This window comes from Dromaius novaehollandiae, chromosome W (assembly GCF_036370855.1).
Source record: "Dromaius novaehollandiae isolate bDroNov1 chromosome W, bDroNov1.hap1, whole genome shotgun sequence".
In the NCBI taxonomy this organism is placed as follows: Eukaryota; Metazoa; Chordata; class Aves; order Casuariiformes; family Dromaiidae; genus Dromaius; species Dromaius novaehollandiae.
The window spans coordinates 61,390,792-61,406,568 of NC_088130.1; the positions used below are offsets into that span (position 1 = coordinate 61,390,792).

Consider the following 15,777-nt stretch of genomic DNA (forward strand, 5'->3'; position numbering starts at 1 on the left):
CGCACCCCCACTGCATTCCATGTTCAGGCATCTTATAAAGGCTCTTAATGAAGATGATGATTCGTTTCCCTAAGTAGGGGACATCTATTTTGACTTCAAGAAGTGAACGAATCAACTCTGGTCTAAATATATTGAAAGTTGTAAATGTCATTTATTTATTTGTAAATGAATGTTGCCAGGAGGTATGGGGTGATTTATTTGCCTCCTTCATAACTGTGCTTTCACTTCTGTCACTTTTATTTCCTTCTCTGTTCTGTTACCCTCACGCCTATTGCCAAGGCTGAGAAGTCTTGATTTCTTTTGTGTAGCGTCCAGTCCAGCAACCTGACTTGGGACATGTAGGGAGAAAGCTAAAACAATAATGTGAACAGTGATGCTTAACTTCCAAGCATGTATTTGGCTTTTGGTGAGCGTTTTAAGTTGACTACTTTTATCCTCACAAGCATGCAGGTTAATGGTTGAGCCCTTGGGTAGTGATCTCTGGTATTGTATGAAAGCATGGTCCAGCAGAAGGCAGGGCTAAACTCATTTCTTGAGTTTTACTGGTGAGCGAGCGTCTCTCTGTGCTCTTCAGAGGACAAAAGGAAATAGTGTAGGAACAGCAAGGGAATTATTCTGGGCAGTAGAGTGTTTCAATGGCTTATTAAAAGACAGTGATCCTCTAGAAAGGTACAGTTATGGTAAATTGATTCTACTGTATATAGGCCAAAAATGTAATTTCAATGTTAAGCATTTCTTGCTATTGAAGTCAAGTAAAGTAAGGCAGTATTTGACAACTCTTCGGCCATTTAAAGTGCTTAATGCTGTATTTGGTGTGGCCTTTTATTGTAGCTCATTTTATTCTATGTTTTTGACTCAGTGCTCCAGACTGGTAAGTTGTATGTACCCTTGTACTCCAGTGATCCAAATTTCAGACTTGAAAAGTGCTGCATAAGTGGAAGAGAAGAAGCAGAGGTGCAGGCAAAAGTAGGTTTGTGCAGTGTCTTGAGGACTGCAGATAATTTTTCTTTGTGGAAGGGGACTGGAATCAAATGCAAGGAATTTTAAAATGTGGATGGAATTGTGGGCAAAAGCTAGTAATCAAATAGTGAGAGGTGAAGTACAGAAGACTGTAGTTTACTGCATATGTGCCAGTGAAAATCGTAAATCTATTGTAGGTGACAAGCTTAAAGGGGGAAAAATTGATAGTTCTGTTGCCATCTGAATTTTCTTTAATAGCCAGACTGTTTGATACTGTTACTGGTTCTCAACCATCAGGTTTTTGTTAACCAAGTGGAGAGTACTACTGTATTCCTGAATCCAGCTTAGGATGTTAGGTATGCTGGGATTCATCTCTGAATGCCTTTTTCTAACTTATTGCAGCTACTTCATCAGTTCCAGCGTCTAAGACAGAGCCCTCTCCCTCATTACCTTCTGCTGGTTCTCTGCCTAGCGTGGTGTCCACTACTGCTTCGCTTCTGCCTTCAGCATCACAGCACTCGGCAACGTTGCCCAGCTTGCCTCAGTCCAGTGATTTGGCCAGCAGCTCACTTTCACAGTTAAGCAGGTACAGTAGGAGTTGTGGTAAACTGAAAGGAGCTGAATTTTGGGGAAAGGGCAGATTGCAAGGGTGATTGTGTATGGGGACTGTCAGACAATAGGGTCCCATTTTATGTCATTAACTTAAATTAGGAGAGTTATTTAGAGACTGGCATGTTTCTGGCTGTGAAGTGTAAGCCCTGGGCTGCCTCTTAATGATACAGCAGCTGCTGCCCTCAAATTTTCAGGGTGTATAAACAACTTTGTGTTTCAAAGGGCTTCTGCTTCAGTTTTATGCCAGTTAGTTAACTGATCCTCCACTTTTTTTTTCTTTCCTACTTTGTCTGTAGTGCCTGCTGTTTATTCAGTACTGTAGACTTGAAATCGTTCCTTAACAGTTTACTTCCTGGCTAATTTTAAGCATTGTAGTTTCATTCATGTTTATATTTCTTAAAATTAAAAAAGTGAAATTTTTCCGTAGGGACAATGTGTGGATTTTTCTATTTTTAAGACACTTCCTGAGGGCGCTTCCAAATAGCAGGTTGTTGCTCTTGGAATTGCATTCAGCACAGCTTAGCTCATTTACATTATCTGTTTGCTTTTCAGTGCCTGTTACTTGAGCTCTCTTCTCAGGCATGTGACATCTTGAGGCTATACTGGTTGGTTAAGTTTTTAACGCTGACCTTTGTGCTGTATTTGGGTATTCTGAGAAATTAATGGGATATCACAGGTTTTTCTCTGTTTCTTAGCTGGGGCACAATTGATTCCCTTTTGTACCACAAGTGTTTTTTGTTGAATGGAATTGCGAATGTGTCAATGAGGATTATTCCATTCATATTAGAAACATCATCTCTCTGCACTTCCATTTTTTGAAAAACTTTGTATATTGGTAGAAATTTTGGTTGGAGGGTTGATGCTGTGGGGCAGATGCTGACTGACATGGAAAGGTGGTGCCTGAATTCCAAGCACATCTGACTATTGTGCTGACAGCTCTTATCTGAGTCTCTGCTATAGGTCAGATAATGAATTAAGGCTTCTTAGAAGAGGGGTTTTGTGGGGAGGGAATGTTTTAGAACTGTATGCTGGACTAAACCATTTCTTTGCTTGCTACCTGAAGTGTTGTCATCCTGACTCCTGCAGATGGGGAACAGTTTTAAAGTCTCAAAGTGAAATGAATCTGTGAAACTTTTGAGACTTGGACTGGTCCCTCACCTTGACCAGCTGACAGAAGTGTCCTCCCTGAAATTAGGGCATATCGTTCAGTCTGAAGCTTTGTTATAAATACTGCTGTATTTTCTTATGGCTATTTCCATGGAAAATACTAAAATATTTGTTGTGTTCAAGATCTCTCTTGCTTCTGATTCACATGAGGAGGGGCTTATTGAACACCAAACCATATATATTTTGAAGTGAACATGCAAATACATGAGTGGTTACAGTCCAGTTCTAAGTCATTGTGTGATGGTTGGCTTTGTTCAGTGTTTATTTTTTTAATCCTTATTGTACTATGAAAACTCTGTTCTTGACGTTGAAGGTAAGGTATGACTTTGGTTAATGTAGATATTTAAGAATCAGTTTCAGTCATCTTTCAAGGAGACATTTAATGGTCTTTGGATTATAGATGAATGTTGGTGCTGCTGTTACTGCCTCAAGTTTACAGGCCTGCTCATCTAGGCAAAAAGGTAGTGCGAAGACTAGATTTGCTTCCTAAAACTAAGTTATCTGAGTATGTCTTTCAGCAGTGGATTCTTTATTGTGGCATTTTACAGTGTATGTATAAAACTGAACTGGTTGTTCTGATTTGTGTTTTAAATGAGGAAATGGTTTTTGGGGGGCGTGGTGGTATGAACTGAGCTTGATTGCCAGATTCTGTAGTAGTCTAATTTTCCTGCTTTCACAGATGATCTGTATTTGCTGGGGGTTTTTTCATCTTTGTCTTTCGAGAGAGTGTTGGGGCTGTTGGCCAGCTAATAGGGCAAATACCCTATAGTTTTCATTAGTTGACCAAATATTATGCAGATTAAATTATCAGAAACACCATAGTGAGTCAAACCAAAGCACTGCCTCACCTAGTACTTGCCTCCAGTGGCAGCCAGTAATAGCTGCTCAAGGAAAGAATAAGAAACTAGCCATGTGTCATGTGAACCTTCTTCTGGTATACTCTTCTAGTTTGGGGCATTAAATGTCCTGGAGTCTTTGCAATGTAATTCCTGAAGCAACTGTTGGGTTTTTTGTTTGTTTGTTTGTTTTTTTTAATGCAGTAAACTGATAAATAGGAGTGAGTAGTGTGTTAGATTTTTGTCACAACGTTTATTGGAGTGTTGTGAGACGCTAGCATGTTATCATGCTCCTTTGGCACACCATATTAATTCCATGTTGTAATTAATGGTTGACTATGTACTTTAAAATTTTCCACTAAGCAGTAGGTAGTAAGAAAGGAAAAATTGTCCATATATTTTATATATGTATTTAAGATATAAGCTGAGTCTAAGATAAATTAATTGTACGAATTCTTTACAATTTCTTTCTAGCTCCCTTTCCAATCATCAGAGCAGCCTCTCCCCTGCCTCAGTGTTGTCTTCAAGCACATCACATGCAGTAAGTCCTGTTTGCATTTCAACAGATGTTTGGCGTGTAGTCAGTTTATCTGATGGTTAAGACCTTCTCTTAATGTTCGTTGTGTCCCAGTACACCAAGAACTGAGACAAGAGCTTTATCGGGGGAGAAGGAAGACTGCCAGCCCTCTAGTGGCGAAAAGATTCATTACTGCTTGTGATTTGTACTCCGCTGAGAATAACTGTTACAGAGATTTGCCTGTTGCACAACTGCAGAGGAAATTTCCAGGCAGGGGGAGGGAGTAAAGAAAGAATTTGTTGTAGCAAGTGTATTAAAAATAGTCTTTAAAAGTGGCTCTCTGAAAGTGCTCCAAAATATGGAGTGTTAGCAGTCTTCACTGAAGATGTTAGCTGGCAAAGTACGGGTGATGGCATGATACATGTAATGACAAATGCCTCTTAAGAGATGATTTTAGAATTTACTACGTGGCATTGCTGTCACCTGTGTATCGAATAGGCTGCTCTAGATGAGCTTGCACAAATTTAAATGAGATGCACGCTGCCTGGTGCGTCAGTGATGGGATACCTCTGTACAAACCCAGTTGGAACATGCAGATATGTCACTGTGAGCATGGCTTTTCTTTACATCTGTACTTCAGTTTGTAATGCTCCGTCCCTACTGGGTATATATCTTGAAAATTCACTTATCCAAATGTCCTTCTTTCCTGTGGTCAGAGTTGTTTTGGCACTTGCATGTTGATGATACTGTTTTGCAAGTGTGATCAGCTTACAGTTAAGGCACTGTTTTGTGCTGGATTCAATCCAGGAACTCCTTTATACTCCCATGTTCCTGTAATATATCTGGTCTGTGTTTCAGGTTACCATGTTGATCCTGTTATAGGGCATTGCAGTTTTAATCTTTTAATTTCCACAAATGTCTTGAGGAAATCTTGATAGCAGTGTTCTGTTTTCTTCTTGAAACAAATACTATCTTTCAGAAGAACATAAAAGTTTATTTAAAAGAACAAGTACTGGCTTAAAGGAGTATGCGGTCAAAGGGCGCGAAATGATGCAGTGAGGGACATTTGAGTGATATAATTTTGTGATGGATATAGCTGTTTGAATTTAACTCTCAGTAATAGCTTTCTTTGAACACTTAAGAGAAAAAATTGCAAACATGCAACTTCGTTGCTTGCCTGATATACAGATAATGCATATAATATTGCACGTTCTCTTGCATGTGCTGCTGTTATTTAAAAGGTTGGTTGTTTTTTCCCAGCATCTTCCACTGTGGTTTATTTGCTCTGTGATCCTCATTCTTTTTGTCTCCTTTCTAGCACACTAGTGTTGAGAACACAACTTCGCTCCAGCCCTCAACAACCTTTTCAACTGCTTCAACCTCAGCCACTAGCACCACCTCTTCGGTTGTCAGCATGGCAAGCAGTATGAACACTACAAACAGCCTTGGCCTGAGCGTTACCAGTGTGTCTATACCAGCTGCTACTACACGAGCAGCTCCCTTAGTGTCTTCAGGTTCGCAATATTAACAGATCACGTGGATAGAGGACTTCAGTCTGCAGGGCTGTCAGTTGAGCATCTCACCAGCAATAACTACGCTAAGAAATCCAGTCTTGACTAGCATTTTCAGCATGCTTTATTTGCTGGCTTATAAAATAAAGTTGCCTGCTTGTGTATATTTGAAATATTTGTTAGGGTGTTATGTAGCATTTATACAGCACATTCCCTCCTCAAAGAGCTTTGTAAATAGACACCAGAGCAACTCTGACTTCGTAAGTTTTGGACTAGTAGATTTGTCCAGTTTGTATTCTAGGTTGTGATCAGCTCTTGGTGTGAGTTCACATTTGCTTTAATTTCAGTCTCCTCTGTGACTTGAATTCATTTGGCAGCATCAAAATACACTGTAGTGTCCCAATTATCATGTGTCACATCCCTGCTGCCACATTTACAGAAGGGAAAAAGGTATCTGATGTCTGGGTCATGCCACAGCAAATACCACTTTTGAAAAGGAAATCCACAGGGAAAGAAGGTGGCAAGGCTTCTTGCCCTGAAGTGGGAACAATGCTAAATTGCCCTGTTGTTTCTCTAATCAACTTAAACTGCTAAAAGAAAATCCTGTGGGGGAAAGTAATGATTTAAATATTAAGATCAAACACAAGGATTTCCTCTTTTCCCCTTCCCACATTCTGTAAATGAAGCATCTGATGACTGGCTAGACAAAGTGCATTTTTACCCTTCTGCTTCCTAGCACTGCTTCATGGAGCAATTGAAACTACCTCAGTCTTCTCTTTGTTTTTCCTGGCTGCAATAAGTCACCCGCAGAAAGTATGCTGACAACATTTAGTGCCTCCTGTTGATGGGGACAAGGGAGGAATGTGTGGACAGAGCAGAGAATTTGCTGTCTTAGATTGAGAACACTACCTAAATTTTAGCTTGAAGAGAGGACCAAGGAAAGAAGTTCCTGTAATTCTTGTAATCCTTTCAGATGAAATTAACTACAAAATCAGACTGTACTCTGATGGGACTGTTGTTTCCAGTCTAAAGTAATCTGTGCTTTCCCTTAGTTTGAGGTATGATTAAACTCCTCAGGCTGTTTTAAGCATTTTCATTAACTAACACTAAATTCTTCTGTGTGACTCTGCTCTTTAGAAGCTGTGATAATGCAGCTGTCAGGGCTCATGAGCTCTGTTTTTTCAAGGCTGCAGCCTTTTTTTTTTTTTTTTCTTATTCTTTCTTTTTTTTCTCTTCCCTTAAAGGCTTCTTAAAGTGTCTGTATTTTGGTTCTACAGGCAAAGCTCCCCCAAACCTGCCCCAAGGTGTACCACCCTTGTTGCATAACCAGTATATTGTGGGACCTGGAGGACTTCTGCCTGCCTACCCAGTAAGCAGTTTAATTGTACCTGTCCTTAATTACTTAACCCTTGCTGCAAGTAGGCCCTCCAGACTTGCTGCTCTCTATGCCAAGGCATTTGTGTTGGCACGTGTTGCATCTGGAATCCCTATTCCAGATGTTGAAAAGTACGTGAAATACGTTCAGTGGGAGTTTACAGTTGATAGCAAATTTTAAAACAGGTTTGATTTGGCTGCTGTTGAAGCTGAACGTGCGTTTTGCTATGGTTTTGAATGGAATCAAGTTTTAGGCCCTTTTAGTCAAATTAGAGTCATTCAGGTTTGTCTTACTGGAATAGATTTATTGTAGTGGTGCTTAAAATGTGCTGTGCGTCCAGTCTGTCTACTTTGATAGATTGCACATAGCTTCTTGATGTCTGACCAGGTTTAATATATTTTTATTTAACTGTTTGCTGAATCAGAAGCTTTATTTTAGTATTTTTCTTTAGGTATCACACTGAATGTTGGGGATAACTATGGGCTGCTTTCTGGCCTTCTCACTAGATCTTAAATCATCATATTCTTGGAAGCAGTGATTGTATTAAAGAGTGCTTACTGCATTTACTCTCAGATCTGAATGCCCTGTAGATTTTTCACTGGTTGGTTAATGACACATCCGTGAAAACAGTATTGAAGACTGGACAGTTAAATGCTGTTCAGAGGACTGCTGTCACTGAAAAACAATATTAGGATGACAAGCCATTTCAAGCTTAGCTATGCTAGCCTTAAAATGCTACACTGCACCTTGATAGCACAATGTGACATACAGCTTTCCACCTTCAAAATGGTCTGGGCCTAGATCAAGCTCAGTTTAAAGCCCCACATTAGTCATTGTTAGACAAAAGTGTTATAATGATGTTGTGTTTTTATCTGTCTTTAAGCAGATTTATGGTTATGATGATCTCCAGATGCTTCAATCCAGGCTGCCAATGGTAAGTAAATGGCTTGGCTTTTTCATTTTAAACAAGATACCTTCAGAGTTGGCCCTCTGTGCAACACAAATTTGATGGTGATTGTATATCCTGTTTGGTTGAATATCCACAGAGTTTCTCTAGGTGGTATAAATTTAAGAAGAATGATTGTTGCCACCTACATTTGTCCATCCTGCAAATTCTGTAAACAGAAGTAAAAGCATACTTTCTGCTGTTGAGTGGAGAAATTTTTATCTGGATTGTTGCAGCAGTGTGAAATCTTTTCAAACAGCTTTGAAATCTGAGTGTGGACTCTTCCTCTTAGTGAGGAGTAGGGTTGAACAGCAAGGCACAGTATGCAGATTGGCAACCAGTAAGTGCATCTGACAGGTTTTGGAGACCCCCTTTCTGTATGCCTCATGGCAAAAAATGCATCAGCAGATGAGCTACAAGGGGAGAGTATACTAAGTTTTCTTCCTTGCCTGAATCCAGAATATGAATTGCATGTGAGAGAAGCTGAGCTTCTAGGTAGAATCAGAAAGAATCTCAGCCTAGTTTCCAGAAAGGTAAGGATTTTGTTTCCAGAAAACTGGAGTCAGGAACTTGGAAAGTTTGGTAGTGTGTACCTGAGAAAAGTAAGAGGACTACGTGATGTACTGTGTTGATAGGGGCAGAAGTGGAGCTATAAGCAGCAATCCGGAGAGAGGTAGCACTGAATGAATGTTGCAGTCAGAAAGACTCAAGTCAATAACAGGTCTTCCATATGGAATCTGAAAGGCAGCCAAAGATTCAGAGTCAAATGGAACAGAGGAATGTCCCAGACAAAATGCTGTCTGGTTGCTCATCCTGGGGAAGAGGGGAAAAAAGAATTTGGGGTGGGGGGGGAGAGAGCACATCTGTGAAGATCTTAACCTCTTGAAGGCATAATTCTTGGAAGAAGTATCTGTTAAAACAAATGGGACTTTCTTTCAGAGAGGTTGATAAGTAACAACATATTAGCAGTTCTTCTGGAGCTGGGAAAGATGATGCAGCTTTCAGGCTGGGCAGGCTTCTAATGGTGGTGAAGAGATAACTCCTGGTGGAGTTGATATGGTACCACAGCATAACACCACAATGCACAGATGAGTTCAGACAACTTAGGAGGGGAATGTTTCCTAGGACATCCTGCATGTCCCAGAAACGCAGAAGGTTTGGGAAGTGTGCCACCGGCTAAAGGGTGTAAGGCTAGAGCGTCATGTAAAATGTTGGGCCATCCTTGGGAAGGCAGGGCTGTAACTTTATGGTTATGTTGGTAGGAGATGGAGCATTTTCTGGCAAGGCTTGCTGAGCTTTTATCAGCCTACATTTCACATCTGTTAGCTTAATTCTGTGGTGTCTTCTGGGCAAGAGACCTTTGTACATGTAGCTATCTCACAGGGCCATGCCAGCAGACCATGCTACTTGGGTTGGGGGAGTTTGGTTCTGAGGGTGCAGGAATTGGTAATTATGGAGGTTATTTACAGGTGGTGGCAGTAAATGGAGAAAAAAACCAAGTGGGTAACTCTAAATCTAATACAGCAAAGCACATGGAGAAAAGAAATTTGTTAATTGGCTATCCATTCAGGCCCAAGAGTTAAGGGTGAGCAAGAGAAAATGGCAGGATTCATATTTAAGCATGTATGTGATATTTCTAAAACTTGCTGAGAAGATTTATTTTTTTTTGGAATATTCAATTCATTATAGTCAATTAATAAAATAATGAAAAGTAGGCACATGGAAATGGTAGCCTGTAGTCTTCTGATGGGCTTTACCTATTCTAAACTTTCTGGGAGCTCAAAGTGGAAGGATTTTGAGTGCTGCTTTATAATCGTTCCAATGAAACAGAGTTTGCCATTCTTGACTGTGTTTATCTACAGGATGCTAAATTGTACAGGTGTGATGTTTTTTAGTAGTGTTTCTTAACTCTTCCCTCTAAGATGCTGTGGGGAAAAGGCACTGTTATTCTGAAATACTACATCAGTGCTGCATCATGCTGGAATTTAAAAATACTACATGACAGTTTCTCAATTCAGATGTGATATGCACCAAGTAGGAATTCTCTGTTTAACCTCATTTGAAAATGAGAAATTATTCTGTGGACTAAAAGGAAGAATAGGCAAAAATAATAATGATGTAGCTAGGGTTGAAACTCTTCAAGTTAAAAGAAACGATCAAGTTAGAAGAAATGATGTAGCTAAGGTCAACTCTTCAAGTTGGAAGAAAAAATTAAAATGAAAAATGTGGTTGATAACTGATAATGAATTAATGCTAAATTAAAATTTTTTTTGGTACAAAGTAAAAACAGCTATTGAAATGCATTTAAAAAGAAAAAAAGCTGAGAAGTATTGTTAATAGTGGACATAATTCAAAAGCTAGGAATTACAGAAAATAACAGAAGAAAATAACAGGGTAAAAATTTATTGCCAGAAGAAATAAAAACTGAGACCAAAAAAGCAAGCATTAGGTAATGATAAAAAGATGAAATACAATGAGGAAAAACAAAGCTGTGAAATAGATACTGATGTGTTGCTTCAGAAGAAGCTTCGTGTCTGTATTAGAAGATAAAAATGAAAAACTGGCCATTCTGTTATTGCGAAGTTGTCCAGGTATTTGGTAGATAATGTTAAATCAGGGTCCCATATAACTGGGATGCAATGACTTGGAAATAAGTGATGAAGAAGTGTTACTGAAAACTTCTTGGGGGTATCTTTTTTCCTAGCAAAAATTCTGAAACCTGGAAAAGTTCTAGAGAGAGCAGATAACTCCATGTTGACATAAAAGGAAAGACCTGGCTAAATGAAGACGTGGCAACTTGTTATCAGTTCCAGAAAAGTAACGGATGACTGAAAAAATACAGCAAAGAGTTACATAAATTGAGATGAAGTTATTAAAAACAAATAAAAGATTCCATGATGAATTAGGGAAATAAGGATATTGGTATTAAAGTTGAACCTCCCCTCCCCCCCACATGTATACACCTCCCAAAACTTAAACCTATGGACAAAATGTTTGCCTTGATGAACATGAGATAGGGAAGCAGGAAAAACAAACAAACAGAAGGACATACTTGGGTTAAGATTAAACAAAAACTACAAATGATAAAAATTATAATGGGTCAATAAAAAAGTTAGGAGTAGGTTCTTGGTTCTACACCAGGCGCTTTCTCCCCCAAAAAAGAGAAGTGATGATAACTTTACTGAAAAGAGGAGTATATGAAACATGTCAGGAAGAATTCGTTAAAGACAAGGGAATGAGCTGTACTTGAACTACGGGGAAGCATTGCCTCCTCAGCAAGTGCAGGTGAAGGTGGTGAAGCATGGGAGCGAAGATGTGAGCTGTGGCCTGGGGTCAGTGGTGTGCACAGTGTGTGTGAGCATCAGGGGTGGAGATGTGAGAGCTGTAGGCTTTGCCAGGCTGCAGTCCGAGTGGGTGGGCGCCCAGTGCCGCCTTCCTTGGGGGAGGCCTAAAAGGTTGGATGCACCTACTGCTTGGGGCATCTTGGCATCTGGCTGGAGCTGTTGGTAGCCAGGAGCATGTTTGTGATCCCCTGCTTGGCCCCCACTCTTCTGTGGGGACTGTTAGCAACGTTTGTGCGAAGGAGATGGCTGTAGATTTTGCCCATTATTTACACTAAAAGAGGACAGTCAAGGAGATGAAGTGGGGATCTGGGTACTGTTGGTTTTAGATCCTGCCAAGAGGGAAAGAACTTTTGAAATACAGCAGCAATGAAGAAGAGGGGCCAGCTGATGGGACAGATATGTCCAAAGTGAATTTATTAAGGTCTGGGCACAGGAAGTACAAGCTTTCTGTGCTCAGGAAGAGGATGTAATCACGTGTTTGTCGACATCTGGAGTTTCTCCTGTCTTCAGTTGACAAGGAGAGTAGATTTACCTGTGCTGCAGTGTCTGTGGGAGACTGTCAATGAGGCTGCTGTTTCCCAGGAGGGAAGTGCTGGTGCTGGCCTGATGGAGCTGCCTTCTGCAGCCTATGTGGGGTTGACAGGGAGGGAGAAGTTTCTGCTGGAGGATACATGGTGTGGGAGGCATAGTTGGCTGTGACAGTTGCGGCAGGCTATGCCTTTTAATACAGTCCCTTCCTTACGATGGACAACCCAAGTTTTTAAAAAAAGATCTTTCTTTGCAAAGTTAACAAAAAAACCCCTAACAAAATAAATAGAATAATATAAATAAATAGGTGAATACTCGGTGGGGCCAGAGTGTCAGGGTAACTTCTTCAAATCTGCTGATTCCCTTGGTCAGGATGGTCTCCAGTGCATAGGATGAGATGCATCAGTGGGCAAGAAAAAGTGCACTCCTTGTAACTGTGTGTGCAAAGTGTGGTGGGAAGCTGCTGAAGTTGAAGAAGGGCCAGTGCAAGGTCTTGCGCGTGGGATGGCCTAAGCCGCTGTCCCCGTACAGGAGGCGTCCCAGCCTCCTGTGGACATGGAGGCGAGCACCCCGATGTCCTGCGAGCTGTTTGGAGGAGGGAGTTGGAGCAGGGGACGCCTGGCGGTGGCTTCCCCCTGGAATGATCACGCTATGATTGTGTGAGGTCCGTGGCGCCCGAGTTTTTACAAAAGGTCTTTATTTGCCTCGAATAAATAGCAGAATAAATAGAGCAAAATAATTATGGGAATAAATAGAATAATTTAAATAAATAGGTGTGTGTTTTGGCGGTGAGGGTCTGGGTAAGTTGCTGGCGTCAGTTGCTTCCCTTGGTGAGGGGTGTGGGGAGTGCAGAGGGCGAGATGTGTTGGCAGCTCTCCTTGTCGCTGGTTGTCTGTGTTTGCCATCGGTGGGTGGCTCTGTGGGAGCAGGCGTGGGTGTGGGGTGCGTGGGGCGACGTTGGTGCGCGGGGTGCTGAAGCGTGGGCGTGCTTGTTCACGGTGCCGCTGGGCTCTGCGCGGTGGTGGTGTTGGTGGTGTTGGTGGTGTTGGGATGGTGTGGGTGTTGTGGGGGGCAGGCGAGGAGGGTGCTGTGGGAGTGATGGGTGCGGGGTGCGTGGGTCCGTGGTTGTGGTGAGGAGTGGTTGTGGCTAATCTGCCATGGTGCGGGTGAGGTTGTGGATGCGCTGGAAGCAGGTGTGAGCTTGGAGGCGGACGTTGTCCCAGGCGCAGGGGCTGTGGTGGTGGGTGCGGAGGAAGTCCTGGATGCGCCGGAAGTATCTGGTGATGCTGAGCCATGGGTTGCGGGGCCCTTGGCTTTTGAAATGGGTGTCGTCGCCAGGGAGGCATTGCTGGAGGTGTTGGATTTGGTCGTGGAGCTGGTTGAGGAGCTGTTGGTGTGCGTGGGTGTCCCAGTGCGCGGGGATGGTTTCATTGCTGAGAGTGGTGAAGAGGTGCTGGAGGATGCGGAGGACGGCGGTGGCGGCTTGTTGTGGGGCGTGGATTGCCAGGAGGGTGTTGGGGAAGGAGAAAGGCTCGTTGTGTTGGGCGCAGGGCTGCGGCGGGCTGGGAGCCATGTCGTTGAGGAGCTGGAGGCTGTGCCAGTTGAAGGTGCTCTGTTGGGTGCGGAGGTTGGCGCAGCCGAGGGCAGTGGCGAGAGCGGGCAGGAGGAGCAGGAGCACGGGGGTGCCATGCCACAGGCAGGGGTGTCGTGTTGCAGGCGCAGGCATGGTGGTGTGTTTGGTGGTGCGGTGCAGGAGGCTTGTCAGCCTTGGTGGTGTTGGCGAGCGGTGTGCTTGAGGCTGTGCTGTGTGCCTGTCTTTATTTGGTGCGGCATCTTTCCCTTTTCCGTTTTCTAGTTGCGAAGAATTTCCTGCTCTCGTTTTCAGTTTTGGTTGTTGGCTTTGGTGGCTTTTGCGGTGTTTGCGGAAGTGCGCTTGTGGGTCCGCGGTGCCTTGGAGGGCGGTGGTGGTGCTTGCGTGGTGCTGTGGTTGGTGTTTTGGGGACAGGTGTGTTTGGGGTGGGGTGTCTGGCTGTTGCCTTGTTGTGTTTGCATGGGGGATGTGAAAGTGCCTGTGGTGGAGGCCTTTGGGGCAGCTGTGCTGGTGGGGGTGTGTTGGGGTGTTTCCCTTTCGCCTTGCTGGTGTGGTGTGGTGGCTGCTTAGTGCGTTTGAATTTCCCTGCCTCCCCAGCTCTGTTTTCTTGATGTAATGTCCTCGCATTCGTTGTGTTGCTTTTGCTTTCAGGCTGCCGGTTCTTTTTGTTTTCCTGTTAGCGTGTGAGTGCTCTTCGTGCTCTGGGAGTGTTGCCGTGTGCCGTATTTTGGGGGAGCGTTGGGTGGCGTGTGGTGCAGCCTGGTGCGGCGGGCAGGTTGTTGTAGAGGAGGTGGCCCAGGGCCTCGTGCAGTTGCACTTTACGTATCTGCAGAGATGGAGATTCGCACAGCCTTCCCAACTCATGTTGCGGCGCTCTTTCCCCTTTCTTGTGAAGGTGATAGTAGTTTTTTTTCTTCCTCTTGTTTTTGCCTTTCCCGTGTTCGGACTTGTGCCCTCAACTCTCATGCTGTCTGTTTTTGTGTCGGAGAAGAGTCTGGCTCAGTCGTTGGTGCGTGCTTGCGTGAGGTGTCTGAAGGGAGCAGTAAGGTCTGCCGTGGCCAGGCTTAGGGGAGACTTGTGGTTAGCAGGGACGTCAGGAGGTGTTCAGTGTGCCCTGGGGCTCGCTTGTGCTTCCGAGGGCTCTTGCTGTGTCCTCGAATGTATGTGGTGCCGTGTGTTTCCCTTCCTTGCTCTGCGGCTGCATGCGGTGTGCCGTTTTGCGTTTGTCCTTCTGCATGTCGTTGTAGGGATGGCGAGGTGGTGGAAGTGCATGGCCGTTGTGGCCCTGCCAGCGAGCAAGGAGCGCGGTGTCCTTCGGCCACGCAGTGTTTGACGTGCGGGGGGAGTGCAGAGCAGGCTTAGCTTTGGGGTTGTGCTGGCCTGGCTTAGTTGTGGGGTGGGGGAGGGAAGCAGCTAGGGCAGAGGGAGGCTTTTGGGTTAGTGGTGGCCCTGGTGTTTGGAGGGCGATGGAAGAGCTGGTGCCTGGGCAGCCCTCTTGGCGTGGTCCGCTGCTGTTGCGCTGCTCTGTGCTTGCTGGGTAGGAGAGGCCCTCGTTGTAGGCGCGGGTGGTGGTGTTTGGGGGATGTTGCCTTTTGCTTGCTGAGGACGTGCTGGGATGAAGAAAGGCAGCACTAGCGTGCTCTGTGCTGCGAGGCAGGTGCCCAGTTGGCCCCGTGGTTGCTGGTGTGTGAGCTGTGGCGTGAGTGGGAGAGGCCTGGAGGGGCCCTGGTGCTTGTAGCTGTGGAGGCGCTGCTGGGTGCCCTGCTGCTGTTTTGTGTGGCCTTTGGGGCTCTTCCTGGGGGACCTGGTAGCCTCAGGGTGCCGCTGCTTGTGTAAACGCCGCTGCAGGCTTTGATGGGTGCCCTGGTGGCTTCTTGGGGGCGAGCCTTGTGGGTGGTGTGGCGTGGCGGAAAGCTTTGTGTGTCGGCGAGAGGTTTGGTTGTGATGGAGGGGTGGTTTGTGGGTGTGGGGTGTAAGTGTGTGTGGGTGTGGTGCCTTGTGTCTGGGAGAGGGTTGGGAAGGGAGCGGGAGTGTGTTGGGAGGTGAGGAGAGCTTGGGGCAGGCAGTGTTGAGGTGGTGAGTTGTGGAGGCTGCGGAATGGTTGTTGGGCAAGGGCAGGAGCAGTGAAGGAGCGGAGGGAGCAGAGCCTTGCGCTGTGGCCCGTGTTGGGTGGGGTGGGCGGGGTGGGCTTGAGGCGTGAGAGCCGCGTGGCTCGGCAGGCCCCGGGTTGGTTTGTGTTGGGAACCGCGTTGCGGGACAGGCGTGACGTTGAGCATGTGGGTGCAGGCCCCCGTGAGCGTGTGGCTTCAGTGGGAGAGCCCTGGGGGCTTGGAGGGCTGCGGTGGCATGTAGGGGTGAGGGTGAAGCTGTTCGCAGCCCTCTCGCAGGCT

General features: G+C 44.7%; 2 protein-coding genes across 17 annotated transcripts in view; one reads left to right on the top strand and one right to left on the bottom strand.

Moving 5' to 3' along the window:
• LOC112982207 (ubiquitin-associated protein 2-like) overlaps nt 1-15,777 on the top strand; it is a 225,542-nt gene that overhangs the window by 68,166 nt on the left and 141,599 nt on the right. For 14 of the 16 annotated variants that reach the window (XM_064500346.1, XM_064500340.1, XM_064500343.1 and 11 more), the window contains 5 exons: nt 1,363-1,546; nt 4,050-4,116; nt 5,411-5,606; nt 6,881-6,972; nt 7,862-7,912. In XM_064500346.1, the coding sequence (XP_064356416.1) occupies nt 1,363-1,546; nt 4,050-4,116; nt 5,411-5,606; nt 6,881-6,972; nt 7,862-7,912 (590 nt within the window). The remainder of the gene's footprint in view (nt 1-1,362; nt 1,547-4,049; nt 4,117-5,410; nt 5,607-6,880; nt 6,973-7,861; nt 7,913-15,777) is intronic. The other 2 variants (XM_064500337.1, XM_064500339.1) reach the window with 1 other exon arrangement.
• Nucleotides 12,944-13,522, bottom strand: LOC135324336 (interferon-like). The gene has a single exon (XM_064500371.1). The coding sequence runs from the start codon at nt 13,520-13,522 to the stop codon at nt 12,944-12,946; it is 579 nt and encodes a 192-aa protein (XP_064356441.1).

Coding starts and splice junctions, on each gene's coding strand:
- LOC135324336 (XM_064500371.1), bottom strand. CDS start 13,522: ATGCCTGCGCCTGCAACACGACACCCCTGCCTGTGGCATGGCACCCCC.